Here is an 18,990-nt window from a genome sequence, read left to right on the forward strand (position 1 = left end):
AGTAAGTTTATATGAGCAAGTGAAAACACATGACAGATATGTTTCATTGCTGCTTAAAGCATGTATCAGACTAGCTCTTAGCAATTATTTGCTACAATTAATTTTTGAAAGCATGCTACTTTTACATAAACAGTGTTCTTTTCTTCCATTTGCTTGTTCCATGTAAGGTGTAATTGCTGAACACACCAAAGAAAATGTCAATTTTTAATATAACCAGCTAGTAAAACATGCAAAAGATGGCATCTACCAAAGCCAACATATGTTGTCTCAGCATCTTCATTGGGAGACTGCATCCTGGCAGTTTAAGGTCACAGGAATCCAAATGAGAAAATTTTAAAATCTTTGAACCATGGATTTCAGTGAGCCTTTTTCCAGAATAAGAACACTGGTTTGTTTTTGGTGTGTTTTTTTTTTTTTTTTAACATTATGAATTCAGCAAGATTCATGCTGCCATCACTCCTGCTCAGAACTGCAACCTAGGCTTATTAAGAAACATTTCAATAATGACTTAGTGTGAAGCTGTGGGGGGACTTTTGTTTGGACTTTTTATTGATAAATTCATAATATTTCAGATCTCCCCTCTGGCAGCTATATCCAAGAAGATATATCACATTGTTCATATCTCTGTGAGGCAAAGGAAAACTGCTGTGATATCATGGCAAGCTGTAAATGTGGCACTCACACTGGTCAGTTTGAGTGTATCTGTGAAAAAGGATATTATGGGAAAGGACTACAACATGAATGCACAGGTGAGTCTCATGTTTCAGTACTGGTGTTTCTTTCTATGCCCTGAATACATGTTGAGAGTGAAAAGCTCTGTTTGGGATTATGGCTGTGAACCTGGAATAGAATTCATTTGAGGCTGCTGGGAAACTGAGGCCAAAGACACAGGATAGCTTTACCAGCCAAAGTCACCTTGTACCTTATCTCCACCAATAGGTGAGAGAGATGCACAGGAAAGAGGTAAGAACAGGAGAGATGTTCTCACACAGTAAAACTTCCCTAAAATGCAGCTCATCAGCAATCTGTGACTTGAGTTTACCTAATCTGAAGTAATGTCTTTTGCACTCAAGTGCTCTTAGCTCTTCATGAATTTTACCAATCATTTTTTGAACTTGCATAAACTTTCCTGTTTGGAGAGAAGCAGTATATGTGGATCTTTGTAGGAAAGTTGCAGTTATTTAAATGTTCTTTAATTCTATTATGTTGCCTTACATGCAAAGTGAGTGAAAAGGAAAGAAGTAATTTTGCTAAGACTGTTGTTGCTGTTACTGCTTTTTGGACAGGTCCTTTTACTAGCATGCATTCAAAGTCTACAGTTGAAATAACAATTTGCAGTTCTTCATTATCAAAGAAGATATGAAGGCTTTATTCCACTCCATTGGTTTTTCAATGACAAAGGTTTCAAAATTGTCAGAACATATATGAACTCTGTTGTATATCTTTTATGAGCTGGACAAAAGAAGTACTTACAGTCCAATATTTCTCGACTAGAATTAAAATACAGTGCTTACCTTGTTTGTATTCTTATATTCTTACTTATATTCTACATATATACTCACAGTTCTGATGAGGTGTTTCCTCATGAGATATGAACCAAGTTTGATGGAAATATGGATCATACTTGTATAGCTTTTTATGAGTCCCATATGTTGCTTTTTTAAATGTGATTTTCATTACATGTGGAGAGTCTCTTGATGCAACTTATAAGAGTGGATAATTCTGTTTAGAGAATAGAAACAGTCAGGTTTGTGACTAGAAGTTTAAAAATTCCTTCAGGGCAATGTGTTGGACCAGATTCTGGTATTATGTAAGTGGGTACAACTTCCTTGTGTGTTCAATTAACTCTAAACAAAGATCCAACGCTCCGTTTTTCTTATTTTCAGTTGTAGTTTTAACTTGTTTCAAACAAAATCAAATTTTCATCTTAATTTTTTATTTTGCAGTTCAATTTGCTTAATCTTGAATGCCTTATTAATCTATTGACCCAAATGAATACAGCCTTTCTGCCTCTGTCAATAGCTTGTATCATTAAACTCTGCTTTGAACTCTTCCTGGAGATAGGCATACTGTTTAGAGTTAATCTGCCTACATGAAAGGATCTTTTGATGGGGTGAGCGTAACTTTCAAGTGCCATGAAAAATTATAAAGGTCTGATTCCTTTGAATGGATACTTTACAGCTTCAGAGGAAATTTTTGTTTTGACATAAGCAGCAAGTGCTTGTAAAGTAAGTTTTTTAAGGAGTTGGTATGGATATGCTGCAAATAAGCAGTAATAAAATAAGTGATTGCATCTATCTGCTGTATATCTGAAGATAACTGAAGATGCATACATGTATTTTAGGGACAATTTGACCCGAGTAACTCAAGCATGTTCTTTAAAATATGTCAGCTCTGCTCAACTATTGTAATCTTCTTTAAAACAGAAACAAAAGGCAACATGTGTTCTTTACAGGAGAAACAGTGTGTTTTGAAATCTTTTATTCTGAAGAGGATTCCAACCTTTTTTTTTAATGTTTCCCAGCTGAGCATAGCTGTGGATTTGTAAAGCATGAGGAATCTTAAGAATGCATCTGAACTTTTCTTCACTGTATCATGTGCAGGAGAACCTTTGGCAAGTTTATAGTGACAGGACTTACATTTTAATTGGACTATTTCTAGCTTTTGATTGGTTGAGCTTGCAGGTACTCTACTAGGTTTACTAAATACAGTAAGGCTTTTTAAAACAGTTTTCATTAAGGTGGAAAATTGTTCTTCTGTGATATATCTGCTCTTTTTGCTATTTTAGGTATTTTCTGTAGCTATTTTATGTATGCTTATGGTTTTAAATATGAGGTGTCAGAATAACTATGTAAAAATTGTAATGGTTCTTTACTTTCCTAATTACCTGAAAACACTGTGTAGAAAGCTTCCATGAAATAAAGTAGGAGCTGAATGCTTTGTGCCAAAGAGTAGAAATTGGTCTCACTCTCCCCCTCCTGTTCTTTGTAATACTGTTGATGATGTGCCACAGAAAGAAAAACAAACTGACTGTTCTCTACTTTAAAAAGCAAACCAAACAAAAGCTTCTCTGGCCCACACTAGGAGCCTCATGCAGCTAGAGACATCTGTGACAATAGTGACAAATGAAAGGGGAAAGAACAGAGACAGTATCATAGCCATTCCCAAGTATTGTAGGGTACATAAACACCTCCTCTTCAACAGCACTTCACTTTTTAATTCTTCTTCCTTTCCTCCATTACAAATGTTGAGTTTCAAACTTCAGATAGCCAAACAAAAATGCAGACATCAACAAAATCAACAAAAATAAATCTGTTATTTCCACTGTCTAAGACTGTGCCATCCATTGTACCAGTAAGTTCAACTTTAAGTTCAACTGCTTGTTCCACAGAAAAGTAAAAGAAATACCCAGATCTCCATTTATGTCATGTTTTCTGTCTAGGGTATATGTCTTTACCACAGCATTTTCATACATTTTTGTCAGCATGACGCTCCAGAGAAATTTCTTTAAGTAGCTTTTTGGTTTGGGTGACCTTTTAGATTCATGGTGTTGTTACTAAAGGATGTTACACATCATTTCCATCTCATCAGTAAAGTTACCTCCTAAGCAGAACCACAGTAACTGGGGAGGTTAGGAAACTGTTGTCTTAGAGCTGTTAGTATCTTTGATCCAACGTGTGGGCCTCATTTTTTGCAGCACAGCCTATCCATGAAGATGATGTACACTTAGCAGGGCAGAACTAGGAAATTATATACTTGTGCTCTATGCTGGCTTTTCCTTTTTTTGTCTTTTTGGTTGGCTGCTTGGGTATGATCAAAGTGTAGAATTTCACCGAACATATGAGTTACCTAGGCTTTGTCTGAAGAGTATATAGCATTAGTTACCATCTGCACAGCCACTAGGGCTGTTGTTTTGCATACAAAACTTCATATGGGTTAGATCTGTAAAGAGCCTTTCCAATGAAACCTGAATTTAATGTCAAAACTTTAACCTTTGTTTTTACAAGTTGTAATTCAGAACACATTCACTGAGAAGACTTTAAACTGTAGGGAAACGTAGGTCCAGTAAGGCAGGGGAGACTTGAGTTTTGTGGTTTCTTGGATTTGAGACACAGTTTTCAACTGAGCATTTTTTTCTGTGAGATTTTAAGGATTGTTCCTGTTGAGAATGCAAAATAAACCCTGATGTTTATGAGCTGGATAGTTTTCTAGTAAGAAAGAAAATCCAATATTTTTGAGCTTAATATATTTATTACTAACAGTTCTTTTCTTAGCCAAACAGAAAGAGCTTTCATTCCAGTGGTGATTCCAATGGTCTAGTCAAAGAAAATCAAATATCTGTGCTGCCATGCTGTGTCTTTCCTCCTTTCCTTTTGACAGTAGCCTCTACTCCCCTGGAAGCTGGATCACCTTTTCTCAATATTCCTTTTTGGGAACTGTTTCTTTAGCTTCCTTGGAGGAGTTTATTGATTTAATGAAAGCTTTGACAACTAACTTGAACTTGTCACATTGCATGTGGAAATTTTATCTAAATTTACAAGATCCCTCCAAGCCCCAAAGCATCCAGAGTTAGCAGCACATGTCATATACTGTACTCTTCAGGGGTGTCTGCCATGCATGTGGAGGAGAACCACTCACAACACTCTGAGATTCCACTAGTAATTGTCAGACAGGGAGGGAAAAGAGAGCATGAGAGTGTGAAAAAGAGACTGTACAAAATGTCTCCAGCCACTGTAAAATCCCAGGCTAAATTTTCCTCTTGACTCTTGAAGTTTGATTTAGTTGACAGAACTGCAGATTTTCAAGCTCTCAGAACGTAGTTTCTTGCTGTCTCACGTGGCAGTGCCAATTCATGTTTTTATCTTTTGAATCTGCATCTTGAAACTGGACAGGAGTTCGTTGTTGTATCTCTTCTTTGGTACTTTTACCTGATTTTTAAATCAGGAAAGTGCTCTTCAGTTTTAGCTTATCTTTCACTAAAAGAAGGCTTCTCCTGAAAGCTGCAGCCACTGGAAACTGGCAAATGGAAAAGATGTAACTCCTTGGGGAAACTGTCAAATAGCTGCTGGTGTTTTATCTTGTAATAGATAAACCTGCAGCTCTTGGAAACCAAAAAGAAAGCAAATGAAAAAGTCAAACAAGATGAGTTGGAGAAGCTTGAATTACAGCTGGACAAGAAATTTTGAATGGACATGCTTAATGAAGTACTAATTAATTAGCAGAAAATCTTGGCCAGGAAGTCATTGTTCTGTCTGCTTCTGTCCTTAAACCTCCCCTTTTGCTTAACAGATTTCTAATCATGAACCCCTTCCTTTCACCTTTTTGGGGGATGAGATACCTTTGTATACATTAGTCTTTATTTGTAATTTACTAATTTTTGAAAATGTTTCTCCTGAGTGGAGCCTTCTGTACTGCCTCTCTTCAGTAGCTTTTTCTCTATAATAATACAGAGATTCTATTGTGAATATGTTGTGTTAAAATGACTGGCTGTCAAGTCAGGAGAAGAGAAAACAAGAAATCAGGAATCTAAACCAACAGAAAGTTGAAAACGTGAAAAATATCCATGACTAAGCAACAGTGAATTGATGCCTAATTAATATTGGCAAAAACATTTGTTGCAAAAATATCCATTCTGTGTAGTTTTTCTTATAAATCTTATTTGACTCATTACGGATAACAATATGAGCATAACATCACAATGCTTAAATAAATAAGGGGGAAATATAAATTAATGTGGTTTTCTACACAGGGTGCAGTAATAACTTGATGACTAAATACAAGAGAAATGTAAATCGATCTGTTTTTCCTCTGGGGGTGATGGAAGACAAGTGGATGAGGAAGGTGGATATAGGAAGCAAGTGCTGTAGGCAAGGCTGTGGAATTTTAGTAGGTTAATTATTGTGGAATCATGGAACAGTTTTGCTTTGAAAGGACCTTGAAGATGATATAGTTGCAACCCTCCTGCATGGGCAGGGGGATCTCCCACTACACCAGGTTACTCAAGGCCCCATCCAGCCTGGCCTTGAACACTTCCAGGGATAGGGCATCCATGGTTTCCCTGGGCAACCTCTGCCAGTGTCTCACCACCCCCAGTGAAAAATTTCTTCCTAATGTCTAACTTAAATCTACCCTATTATAGTTTAGAGTCATTACCTCTTATCCTGCATGCCCTTATAAAACACTCCTCCCCAGCTTTCCTGCAGGCCCCGTTCAGATACTAAGAGTCTTCTATAATGTGTCCAGGTTTTTAATTTTATTTCTTAAAAAAATTTTTTTATTACTTCAAAAATGATGGAAAAGTAGTCATAATTATTGTTTGCATAAAGACTGGAGAAGATGGCTTTTAGAGATACTTGTGTGGAAAATAAATACATCTAGAAGCATACAAACATTCTTTTCCAGATGTTTTACATTGAGACCTTCTTTCTCAAAAATTTGTCCCTTGAATCCCAGCATTTCCTCCTTTGTTTTTGGAAATTCAGGTAGAGGTTCTTCTGCTTGTTGCTGTAGGAAGCAAAGCAAAGGTTAATTAAAAAAGGGATTTGGATGCTGCAAGACTTTCAAAATTGAGCACACTGTAGGAATAGATACCTTTTAAAAAAAAATTAAAAGCATAATGTCAGTAAATTCTTCATGTCAGGAAGCATTTTCTTTTTGGTAGGAATGACTCTAGCAGAGACTAATATTAGTTTGCATTATACTTTAGTAGTTTTGCTTGCTTTTTAAGTGGCTTCTGGCACTGAACTGGTTTGTTTCCCAGCTGTACAATCCACTCTATGAAATGAGACATTTCTGGAAATGGAAGCTTCTCTTTCTGAGTTTAGTCCTTGAAGCCTTATGACCCTGTACCCACAAAGCTGTATGGAAAAGGCTTCTAATGCATGGTGAATATGAAGTTATATTAGGTTGTGCCAGTTACTGAAGTTTTTCTTATGATAATGTAAAACCCCTATGATCTTTCCCCATGTGAAGCATTTGAAGGGAAAGAGAAACAAAACATTTTTTTTAAAAGTACACGTTTTATAAATATAAGTAGGGAAAAAAAAATTGACAGGGCTGGGATGGTATTTTCTTGCTTTTGGCATCTAAGTGTGCACATCTCAGGTGGAGTAGATCATGCAGATTAGCTTGGGGAGTTTAAGTAGAGAGTTGTTTAAGATTATGTGAACCTCATCATTTCTGAAGTGGAATTTTAATCCAGATCCAATCCATTAGAAAAACTCTTTTAACAAAAACTCTGAAGTTAGACAGTGAGCTTTCCAAACCATCATAAGAAGTGAGACTTTGAGCACCTAACCAATGGCATTGCTTGCAAAATTGTGAAAGAAGAACTTTTTTTTATCAGTTGGTTAGAAGTTTTTTCACATAAACAAATGACGAATGCAGTTACTGTTTGGCTTTTTGTTTTTTGTTTTGTTTTGTTTTTGTTTTCCAACCATATTCAGAGCTTTGATAAGCTTTTTGAAGTAAACAGCAGCTTTTCCTGTAGTGTTAATGAATTTTGAATCAAGTCCTTGGAACCCAGGGACCCATTTTTCCCTCTTCTCTAGGCCTCAGATAACAACCTATGTACTTCTGTTGCAAAAGTAAAAAATATAAGTAACATGGTAGCTAGTATGGATAGTGTTCTTTCATTCTCTAACCATGTCCCATATTATCTTTGCCTTTAAAACAACTGTAGCCAAGAAGGAAGACCCTGAAACTGACCTAAGATGACCAATGGAAAATTTTCTATGTGTACTAGCATTACTTCTGAGGAATTTCTTTCAAAATTAAGTTACATGATGAAGGGGAAAACCCAGATTCAATTTTGATGTGTGCAGACTACAAAAGTAGAGGTGTAATTGTACATTTGTATGCAATATTGAAAAAACATCTCATATTTTCCAACTAAATGTCATCTGGGTCTTTAGAAAATTTTATGGTTTTATGCCAAAACACGCTCTTTCTTTTGTATTAAGTGCAGAGCTATTTCTGAAATAAATTTGGTGGAAAATGATGCAGAAGTTACCCTTTTCTCCTTATCTCAGAAGTGACTTGTCCTGGCACCTCAAAATGTCATGAAAATAAAGCCCCTGGCCAAATGTGCAATTAGAGGAGAAAAATCAACCATCTGGAGGGCTTGAGGAGCAGAAACTGTGCTCTGAGTAGAAATAGACTTGATGTAGAAAGAGTCTCCAACTTTCTGAGCCTTAGACTCTCCCTGGAGTGCCCAAGCTGTCCTTTGGCCACAATATAACCATTGCAGGTGTCCATCACAGTGCAGAAGGCTCCAGCTGTAAATACAGAAACAGATGGGTTTAGCATTTAGTTAAATGACTGCAAAACCTTCACTGTTAAACCTAGGATTAACAGGTAGGAACAGAAGGAATAAAAAGCAGGCCTTCATACCTTCGTTGAGATTTCACATGGTTTGAGAACATCGTTTTTCAGCTGTGCAGTCCTGGGCAAAGTGGTATTTGTGCTGTACTTGTCTTCCTTAATTGCATGAAACATTCATCAGCTATTTGTCACAGATTTTTGGACAGATTTTTTAGTTTCATACCTAAAATTTTAAGTTCATACCAGTTTAGGTTCATCTTAGCATAGACCTTTGATCAGCCTTTGGTCTTGCAGATGTGAGAATACTTTCAGGATTTGGAACGTGCATCATACATACCAGGCACTTTCTGGAATAATTATTGAATCCCTTAATGAAAAGGTTTTTACTGCAGCATTCTTTGGTTACCCCTATGGATTAGATGGTGTCATCTTGCTTTCACTATCCTTTCAGGAACACATAGCCAGAATGTTTTCATAGATATGTGTGCACACACATTATTCCTAAACTTGTGACAGTCTCATAAATTAAAAGCAGACCTCTGGCATTTTGTGACCCATTAAGTAGCTTTCGTCTTGGAGAAGAAAAAAGTTAAAATTTTCAAAAGAGTACAAGAGGGGTAAAATAAGATGGCAATATACAGCAAAGAGTGTTAATTATTAAAATGAGAAGAGAGGTTAAGAGAGTTAAATCTTGTTTATATATTTTGCCTCTAGTGTCTGTCTAGGCCTCCAAAACATCACCTTTAAATACTTTAGTAATTTTCAGGATGTTATTTGATGCTGCAATTAACCCATAAACTTTAGACTTAGTGCCTGAGCCTGTGAGGTTGTGAATAGGTATTGGGCCTCCTGGCATCACTAAGTTGATCCAAAACTCCTGTCAAAGCTGATTCAATCAGCCAGACAGGAGCGCAGCACTCTTGATGTGACAAAATCAGGCAGTCACTCTGTCTCTGTACTGGGAGTGTGATGGATTGTGTTTGTCACTAGGTCAAACGGATTTGACTCTTAGCTCTCAGAATCAGTTTCCAATTGAACACTGAGTTGAGGAATATTTTCATTTTATTTTTTAATCCTTGTCTTGACATATGATGTGATGTTCACTCAACTCAGGCCAGTGAATATTTCAAAGTGTTCACTCTGTAAGAATGAGTACTATTCCTTCTAACATTTAAACAGAGTTGTCTACCTCTGTTTCAGTATGAAACAACTATTTTGTGAAAATGCAGTTCGTATCATTTTGTGGATATTCAAAGGTCATACATTAATTGCCTTTGGTTTGTTGACTGAGAGAAAAAAATGCAGAAGCAAAGGTGCACAAAGGCTCAACAGCTGAAAAGGTAATTTTATTCCAGATTATGACCTAAATGAAGTCTTTCAATGGATATTTACCAAAAAGGCAATATAGACGTTCCTTCCTCTACCATCTGTTCTTTTGACTACAACCATCATCAGAGAGAAATGATAGTATTGAGAAGGAGTGAGGTGGCTTTTCTGTTGCCTCTGTTGTTCAGTCCTGTCCAGCTGACTTCTCTCTGCTCGCTGTGCAAAATTGTCTGGCAGGTTCCTCAGATCATTTCACAATCACTTCCAGGGAAGAAGTCTTCTGCAGCTATGTTGTTCTCTTTTTCCTGCTCTTCACATTCTTTCTGTTTTCAGCCACAAGGTTTCAGAAGTGCTTCAGACTGGTAAAACTCCAGAAAATGCATCATTCAACAAAAAGAGTTTGCTGCAAAAAAAAACTCAAACAAACAAACATGATGAAAAGGGGGGGAAAGCCCACTAAACTTGGAGTAGAATTAGGTCAAATAGGTTGCAAACATTTTATGACAAACTTAATCTATTTTCCAGGTACTCAACATCCAGGATGGGTGCAAGCCATTTGGTCTGGTGTCTTGCAAGCAGCCTCATTTTCTTCTGTCACTGTAAAATCTACTGCAGATGTCCCAGTCTTTTTGCCCTGATACTGTGCTGACTGCATGGTGGAGTGACTGGGTCCCTTGAGAATGAGGAAGCAACAACCAGATCAGTTTCATCAAACAGGAAATTGGTTTCTCCTCGTCTTGTTGGTGTTTTGATGAAAACAGAAACGAGGATACTGCACAGAAATAGGACCCTCTGCAGACCAAAACCCTAGGGTTTAATCTGTTACCATGCAAAACAAAGCCAGACCAGCAACTCATACTTCCAATGCAGATGTTTTAGTAGGCTTGGCATCTGAAGGTAGTTTGAGGAGCTGAATTTTTTCTCCCTAGTCTGAAATGTATTAAATACAAAAAGTTTAGCTCCACAAGTATGGGAAGAATGAATGGATGTTGGTGAAGCAAATCAGGGAAGGAGTTTGCATGGCAGATTTGAGAAGGATTAGTTTTACAGAAGTGTGTATAATACAGTTAAGCATACAGTCTAATTATGGTCATGTTGGTTTCTTACAGATTGGACCTGACAGATTTGAAACAAACCCCAATACATTTAAGCATTAAGTTGCAGCTTTTACTTTCTTACAGGTGTGTGCAGCTGCACTTATTTTACATAGAGCTAGTAACCCATTGTAGCAACCTAAGATCTGTCTCTTTCTCCTAGCCGTAAGACAAATCAAATCTTCAAATCTTCTAGGGTTTCTTACATAACAGCAAAAAAACCATCCTGAGGATAGGAAAAAAAAAAAAAAAAAAAAAAAAAAAAAAGTAGATTTTGTTGCCCAAATAGTTCAAACAAAGGGTGTTCCGTTGTAAATGCCACAGTAAAATACCCATGGAGTTTCCATCTCTTTGTGGCATGTAGTTTGTTTCTTAAACAAGGGTGCCAGAAGCTGAAGTACAAGAACTTTCCTACATTGTGACTGTTAATGCTGCATGGGGTTTTTTTTCACAGCTTTCTGTTTTTACTTCCAGCTTCTTTGTGGGTCAGGGCTTTGTGGAATAGCCCAGAATAATAAGATTTTTATTATTATTGTCAGGCTTTGTTTCAGCTCCATCTTTTATGGTTTTATGACAGAAAAGTGCTTGCTACATTTTTACTGTGGTCCCCTAGAAAAACTCTTACCTGGAAATACTTACAGGTGATATTAAAAGCTCTGTAATGATAGAGGCAGGAAGCATCAGTGTTCTGGTGGAACACAGAAACACCTACATCTGCATGGGCTGGAAATACTCTAAGTCACATTAATTTGAAGGCTTATATTTGTATTCTAAGACCAAGGTCTCTGTAAAAATACCTGGAGCTTACAAGGCAAATGTTGGCCTGTTACTGTGTTTTCTCTTCCTGTCCTTCATTTCACATTTTGCCCATCTTCTCCCCTTAGAGCATCCTATGAAGTCTACACAGGCCTGGGAACGAGTGTGTTCAAGCCTCCTGAATTAATTTTAGCATCATAGGAGGCAAGCCCAGTGTGTCTTACAGTAGTGATCATGCATGTGCTCAGTCTGGAGAGTCCAGGCCAGCATGGAGGTGCTCTAGTACCTTTAAATGCATCAACTATTTAGCAGGAGTAAAATACAGAGATAAATACTGCTCTCTTTTATTCCTGAATGGAAATGAAAAATACAGTGCCTTACAAAATACAGCATCATTTTTGAATCATGTCACATCTGTGAGCACATGTATTCCTCCCAGCTGGCCAAAAACACTTCACAGAACTATTCCAACACTAATACGGGGGTGGTGGCTAAGTCGTGGGACAGGAGTACTCAAAGACAGGAACACCTGGTCTTCATTTGTGATTTGATTTCATCAAGGGGAGCAGCCAAGCTCTGTTCATTTACTGCTTTTTTAGGTGGACCAGTAGCCCAATTTGTGCCCACAGTCCAAGACTGTTAGAATGGAGGTAATGTGATCCAAAAAAATTGGACTCAGAAGGAGCATACCGGGCTCACACACTGAGGCACCCTCTGCCAGAATCTCTTTGTAGCAGTATCTGAGTGTTGCCTTCATTCCTGCTAAGTGATGCTTCTTTTCTGTACTCATCCCTAATAATGTCTCTCCTAGCCTAGATGCCAGAGGAGTTTGGCCTAGAAGCAGTACTGAGGTTTGCTGTGGCTGCAGGAGCACATTTTGCATGGGCCTCAGTTTCAGCTGACAGATGAGGTCTCATGCTCTGCCAGCCTCCAGGATTCTTGTCTTCTCTCTCTGGATAGCTCTTCACCACCACCAGCAGTTCCTTGGCAGCTGTTTGCGCACTGTCCACTGTGTCACAGGCAAGAGGGCAATTTGCATCCTGAGAACATGTGGGAAACCCTTTACTATCTTCTTCTTACCCCACTTCTTTTTAAGTACCTGTGCCTCAAGATGCAGGTGATGGGTAGCAGCTGCTACTTTTCTAGTTTTTAACTCGTGGCTGAAGCACAGACAAATATTAAAGGTAACAAGTTCACAGTCTGTAAATATGATGCTCCACAAAGTTTTCTGTAAAATCTTCAATTTCAGTCCTAGTGATGTTGGAGATTGATTTATTCTCACTGCTTTTAAGGTCATTTCTGGGAGGCCTCCTACATTGAAATAGAAAGTGCAGTGCCTCGTATTCCTACATCAGGGGGGCACTTTATAATCTGTCACATACATCCTTCACTAGTTCACACTCTGCAAAAGTGCAAGAAATTAGCCAAGAACTTGGCACCAGCTCAGGAAGAACTGTGATATTCTTAGACAGCATTAATTATCTTGTGAACCTAGCTAATTGCAATGGAATGCTGGCTGTATAGGAATAGATTTTCTAGCTAAAAATCTATTGAGTTAATAATTGTAAGTCTAAGGTCCACTAAGCAGTTATTTAATAATTGTTGCTGCTTCCCTCTTTTTTTTTTTTTTCTTTTTGTTCTTCCTACAAGTTGCAGTTAAGAATGTTCTCTCCTTATTCTCCATTAGTGCAGGTGTAGATGGCTTTGTTTATGGTAAAAGAACACAGAAAAAAGGTATGCATGTAGAGAAGAGGGTAGGACTGACAGGTTAGTAGACCATTTTCCTCCCTAAATGTACCAAGGATCTTGCTATTCTTTAGGAAGAGAACAAGTGATTCTGCTACTTGAACACACTTGGTCAATAATGATAGCAAGAAGGAGCCTTATGAACACATAACTCACTAGCCATGGATTCCTAGTTTACGGGAGAGCACCTGCATGGCAGGTTAAGTCTTTGCAGACAGGACAACAGATTGAGACAAGTTTAGTTCTGTGTACTGGAGAATGAAAAGGTGTTTTTCAGGAATGTTGTAATGGAATTTCTTCACAGAAGGAAGTTTTACTAGGTGGAGGAATAAGGCTGTGTACTTAGTTGTGGTACTGCAGCATAATTTTTTTTTATCTTTAACCTTGTTTACCATAGCTTTAAGGTAGTAAAGTTCACTTTGTTGGCAGGCACAAAAACATATTCCTGCAGTTAGAAAAATCTAAGCTCACCTTTTTGCTTCCAGTTGACATTGCTTTTGCAATGGTAAGACCCATCCTTAAGGACTTCCTTTATGTCTTGCAAGGAAATGAGAGGAGAGAAGGTAAGTAAGATGTGGGAAAGGAACTGAGAAACTGTTACTTCTTCAAATGTTTCTTGAGCAAGCATCTGCTACTAGTGAGCATAGTGACTAAGCTATTTTCTCAGTTCTTTTGCTTACCTTCAATGACACTATATTGATCTATGTATTTAGATAATTTTAAAAGAATTCAGAAGATCCTCTTTATGTTCATGAGAATCTTGCATGAGAAATAAAGAACAAGATTTATAGCGTTTTTCACAGCAAATCACAAATACCAGTAGTGATTTTAGGAATTAAGAAGTAGAAACTGTGACACTGAGATCACCACAGTTTACTGACCTCTGAACAGGGATAGCTGGGCTAGTTTCACAATATGTAAAAAAATAATTGGCAAACCCACCACTTTTTATTGTCTGATTACTGGCCTGAGCCACTGCATGTGCTTCAGCCCTCTTAACCAAAAGCTGTCTGACTCTCACCCTGGGGTTCTAAGTAAACAAACATGGAAATAGTGACATATGTTCTCCATCTGCACAGTCATGTGCTATATCTTCAGTGCTCAGAAATGTTACTTAATAGGAGTATAATCACTATTGTTGAAAAGCTTGTTTAATGATAAAAATAAAGGATGTGGAGAAGAGGCCAAGTTTGGCACCTAATGCAGTAGTGGCGGTTTATTGAGGGTCTGGCAGAAATGGCTTCACTTTCCTGTTTATAATAGCTTTTACTTGCTGCATTCCCCATCTGTGAATCAGCAGCTGGAACTACTCTGATCTGCAGAGAGAGAAGGCAGAAATAGGTACCTTTTTCTTTTTTTTTCTTATTTTTTTTCCCTTTCTAATCATATGTACCAACAGCTGATGGGAGCGGGTATCAGAGACAGCAGCAGAAAGGGAGCATTTCACATTAAACTCATAAAATAATTCAGGACTGTAAAGGGTTTTGTTAATATTTTACTGAAGAGAAAATTAATGGTTTTTCCCCTCGAGAAAATATAAGCATGTAGAGTTTCTGGCTCCTTGTGGAATCTTCATGCAGCTTGCTGCTCTCAGGAAAACCATGTTGCCTATTGAGTTTAGTTATGCTCTTAAGTCCTAGGAATCATTGAACATGAGTGGGTGAACACAATGGAAATGCAACATGAACCAGCAGTCATGTTCTTCACTGCACAAACCTATCAGTTCTGTGAAGCTTGGGATACATGCTTTGTGGACTTCCAAACCCCAGTCACTTCCTTGAGTTAAAATTACTTTTGAGGAGTAGCAGGAGAAAGTAATCTGTTGACTTAGCCTTTTAACATGAGACTTCTATGCTCAGAAAGTATAGGCTGCAGTCAGCAAGCACTGTCTAAGTTGTGGGGATTTCAGCATGTCCCAAGAAATATACTCCACTCCCAAGGTAGTGGGCTAGATTCTCCCCTCTGTCCAGCTTTGTCTGGTTTTACCACATCAGTAATTGTTACTGAGCCAATTTTCCTTCCCCAGCCCAAGCTGAAACTCCTCTCTTTCCATATAGTCCTTCCTTCCAGTTGTAGACTAAGGAGGACTATTCCTTGCTTTCCAGTGTGTGCTTCTAGCTCATGTGGAGTTTAACCAAGCAGCATGGAGCTTTTTCACTCTTCTGAGTGCATGGAGCTTTTTTCACTCTAACTGCTATCACTTGGGATTTGGTCTAGGGATACTTTTGCCTCTGAGCATCTAGTAGTGTCTTATTAGCCCATCCTGTTAGGGAGGTGGTGGATTGATGGCTCTGTTGGTACAATGAGGAGTAATAACAAAGTAAGCAAGGGCATGGAGTGGTTTTGCTTCCTGTGTCTGACTTGGGTCTCCCTCTGCAAATGCATCCTTTTCTAGGCCCTCCCTTTTCCTTCTTGACCCAGAACCCTTTCTGTCAGTTGAGAGGAAGAGCAAAATTTGATACATGGTACAATGGCTGGAGATAGAGATATTGAGTGTTCAGTGCCTTTATACAAGACATACCAGATCTCTGAAACAGGTTTCACTCGTCTATGCATAGTGCAAGTTAAACTACTTCGTGCTGCCTGTATTTTTTTTTACAGTTTTTAAAAGCAAAAATATAACTTGAAGGCAAGTATGTTAAAATGGCAAATACATGCAACTAGGAGAGTATGGTGGTGTTCCTTTTCAGTGTTTATGTATTTAAATAGTAGGAAGATATCCAGTGATCCAGGGCTCTTAGAGCAGTGCTATTTAGAGTATCATGTGCTGTCACATCAGCAAAGATCAAGGTTTACTGAGGAATGTGTGTCTGTGATTATAGTGAAGACAATGTCCAGAAGAAGTATTTCTGCTCTAGGGAAAGGATTTTCAGAATTTATTTCATTTGCCTTTCTAAGTAAGGGTCTGATTACACGTGAAGTTTTGGACACAAAACCTTTACTTGCAAATAAATTAATAAATAATCTCTATTTGTGTGGCAAACTTTACATAATTAAATAAGTTAATTTCCTTGAAAGACTTCTTTGTAATATCAGAATTTTTTGCACACTTTTATCACATTGTATTGTAGAAATATGCAAGGGCATGAGGACATAGATCAGTAACCACATCAAAAATGCTGTTGAGCACTTTTTGTCGATAGCTAATTGACATGCTTATGTTTGCTTTGGATAATGCCCTCTAAATATATCATGAAGATTTAATGTTTACGCAAACAGCAAACCTGCTTTCTAAAACACCACCGAGATTTAAACCAAAAGAGCTTCCATTTAATACATGAATTCCGTTTCTGTGTGCACAAATTGCAAGGATAAGTCATGTAAATTTGTAACTTATATGAAACATGAGTAAGCTTCTTTTTAAGTTACATACCTGGTTCATGGAATCAGGATTTTCTCTTTTAGTTCTCAAGTAAGCTATGCATGTCTCAAAGCTGTGCATTGAGACAAAGAGGGAAGAGGAAAGTTACCCTCTTTAGGAGGAAGTAGTCACTATTTTTACGATTGTAAAACTTTTAAAATACTTTTTAAAGCTCTGTTTCCTTGCAGTGCACGTTTGATTTAAGTATGAACCTGTTTAAGACATATGCCATGTTTTTAACTTTAAATAGTTGACCTGCTTTTTAAAAAATACTTTAAAGGAGGAATAATTGGATTTTCTGTGTACTCTCAGTACTGCTGCTGTTAGCAAGGAGGATATTTTGCACTCAGAATCATTTCTTTAGAGTAATCCTATCTAAATTCACTGGCCACAAGCCTACCCAGAGATGCTCAGCAGAGTTGTGGCTCACAGCCAGACCTCCCTGTGGAAGAAGGTCCTGGAAGGTGTCCTAACTTTTACAGGCTATCATAGATCTCAGGCTTATATTTTTCAGCAGGAAGACTGTTCCACACACCCTGTATAAGCTTGGGGTACTGAGATGGGATGTTCACCAAAGGGACTGCATCTCCCTCCAGGAAACTTTCCAGTTCTTCTGCCCCATGGGAGAGCATCCAAGATTGTAATTTTTGTTCATGATAATTTTTACCATGAACAAGTTATTCCTGCTGTAAGTTTGTTATGACTGTTTGAAGTGCTTAAAGATCTAGAGCTAGATCATCCCTTAAGTGTCATTCTAAATGCTGCAGCCTACTCGGCAGAGGAATATTGCATTTTTGGTGTGTGTAAATTCAATAATGGTTTGAATGAGCCTCTCCCTGTGTATCATGTATAGAAGCAGTTCAACTTCTGACTTATTTCAGTCTGCTCTCCCCAGTGGCAAGAAATCTGTAAATCTAATAGAGCAAAATACATGAAATATGAACAGAGAAGACATCTAGTTTCTTAAATTGCCAATTTTGTTGCTGTGAGAAGGGTGCTTAAGGAATACTGACAAAGAGCAGATAGATGAGCAGGTTCAGTGCTGTCTGAAATTAATGCAGAGCACATGCTGGAGATAACAGGAGATACTAGAGTTGGATAGTATGCTGGGACTTAACAGAAATCCTTCACTTATCCTTACACTTAAAGGCAAGCTCAAGGTTTTCTCTTGCAGTCTTTATACAAGTCATACATATCAAGTGTTTAACTAAAGCTGCTTCCTTGCATATTTCCTGTAATCCTAGCATGCTTCTAGCTCATGATTTTATAATGACACCATACATGTTACAAACCGAAGAAAGGTGGATTACAGTATCTGCCAAAGCTTTAGATTTTTTTTCTACTCAGCTTTCCAAAGGCATTTCACGGGCACAAAGTGCCTGTTCTGAAAAACCTACCATATAGGAGATTTTTTGAAAATCCACTTTCCTCAAGAATTTCAATATGACCATAAAAGCTGTAATTTCTGGAGGCAGTCTCTACAGTAGATACCCAGGGTGTAGAACGTCTTTGAGAAGCAGGCATAAAGTTCTATGTGTGCAGGTCCAGTGAAGTACTTTTCAGAGTCCAAGGGTAGTCTATCTGCTGGCCCAAGCTGAGCATTTCTTGGCTTGTAAACACCAGGAGAAACCCACAACTGTGGTTCATTGTTTAATTTAGTAGAATAGGCTTGAAACCTACAGAATCCTGGGGCACATTGGTGCCCCACATTCGCAGAATACAATAGTTGCAGAAACAGCCAAGAGATACCACTGTGAAATATATAGTCAGGGAAGGGGACTAGGGAGTGTCATGCAGTCGTGGCTTCCATCCATGTGCCTCCCATGTTATTCACGTTCTTCCTTGCAGAGGCCACTCACAAGAGAACTGTGCAGCACCAGCAAAATGGTTTTTGGAGGCAGGAGGGAGAGTTGGGCAGCTCTGTGTGGTAGTACTGCAAGATATGTCAAAGTCTTGTTTTATCCTTGTAAAGCGTATTTTATTTGGCAGGCAATTGTCACTGGGAATACATAACAGACCTTTGTCCCATCTAGCCCTTAGGAAAATCTGATCATGTAGCACCTTGTCAAGGTGAGAGATGCATAGATATGGGGGGTTTTGTAGTTTCATGAAATGGCTGGAGTTGGAAGGGACCTTAAAGATCATATAGTTCCAACCCACCTACCATGGGCAGAAACAGCTACCACTGAATCAGGTTGCTCAAGGCCCCATCCAGCCTGGCCATGAACACTTCCAGGGAGGGGGCAGTCACAGCTTCCCTGGGCAGCCTGTGCCAGTGTCTTACCACCCACATAGTGAAGAATTTCTTCTTAATATATTATGTAAATCTGCCCTCTTCAAGTTTTAAACCATTTCCCCTTGTCCTATCACTACACACCCATGTAA

General features: G+C 38.2%; 1 protein-coding gene across 4 annotated transcripts in view; it reads left to right on the forward strand.

The window, feature by feature from the left end:
- Positions 1-18,990, forward strand: part of SVEP1 (sushi, von Willebrand factor type A, EGF and pentraxin domain containing 1) — a 123,736-nt gene that overhangs the window by 15,052 nt on the left and 89,694 nt on the right. For all 4 annotated transcript variants that reach the window (XM_071731876.1, XM_071731874.1, XM_071731873.1 and 1 more), the window contains exon 3: positions 573-749. In XM_071731876.1, coding sequence (XP_071587977.1) covers positions 573-749 — 177 coding nt within the window. The remainder of the gene's footprint in view (positions 1-572; positions 750-18,990) is intronic.

Source organism: Heliangelus exortis, chromosome Z, assembly GCF_036169615.1.
Source record: "Heliangelus exortis chromosome Z, bHelExo1.hap1, whole genome shotgun sequence".
NCBI lineage: Eukaryota > Metazoa > Chordata > Aves > Apodiformes > Trochilidae > Heliangelus > Heliangelus exortis.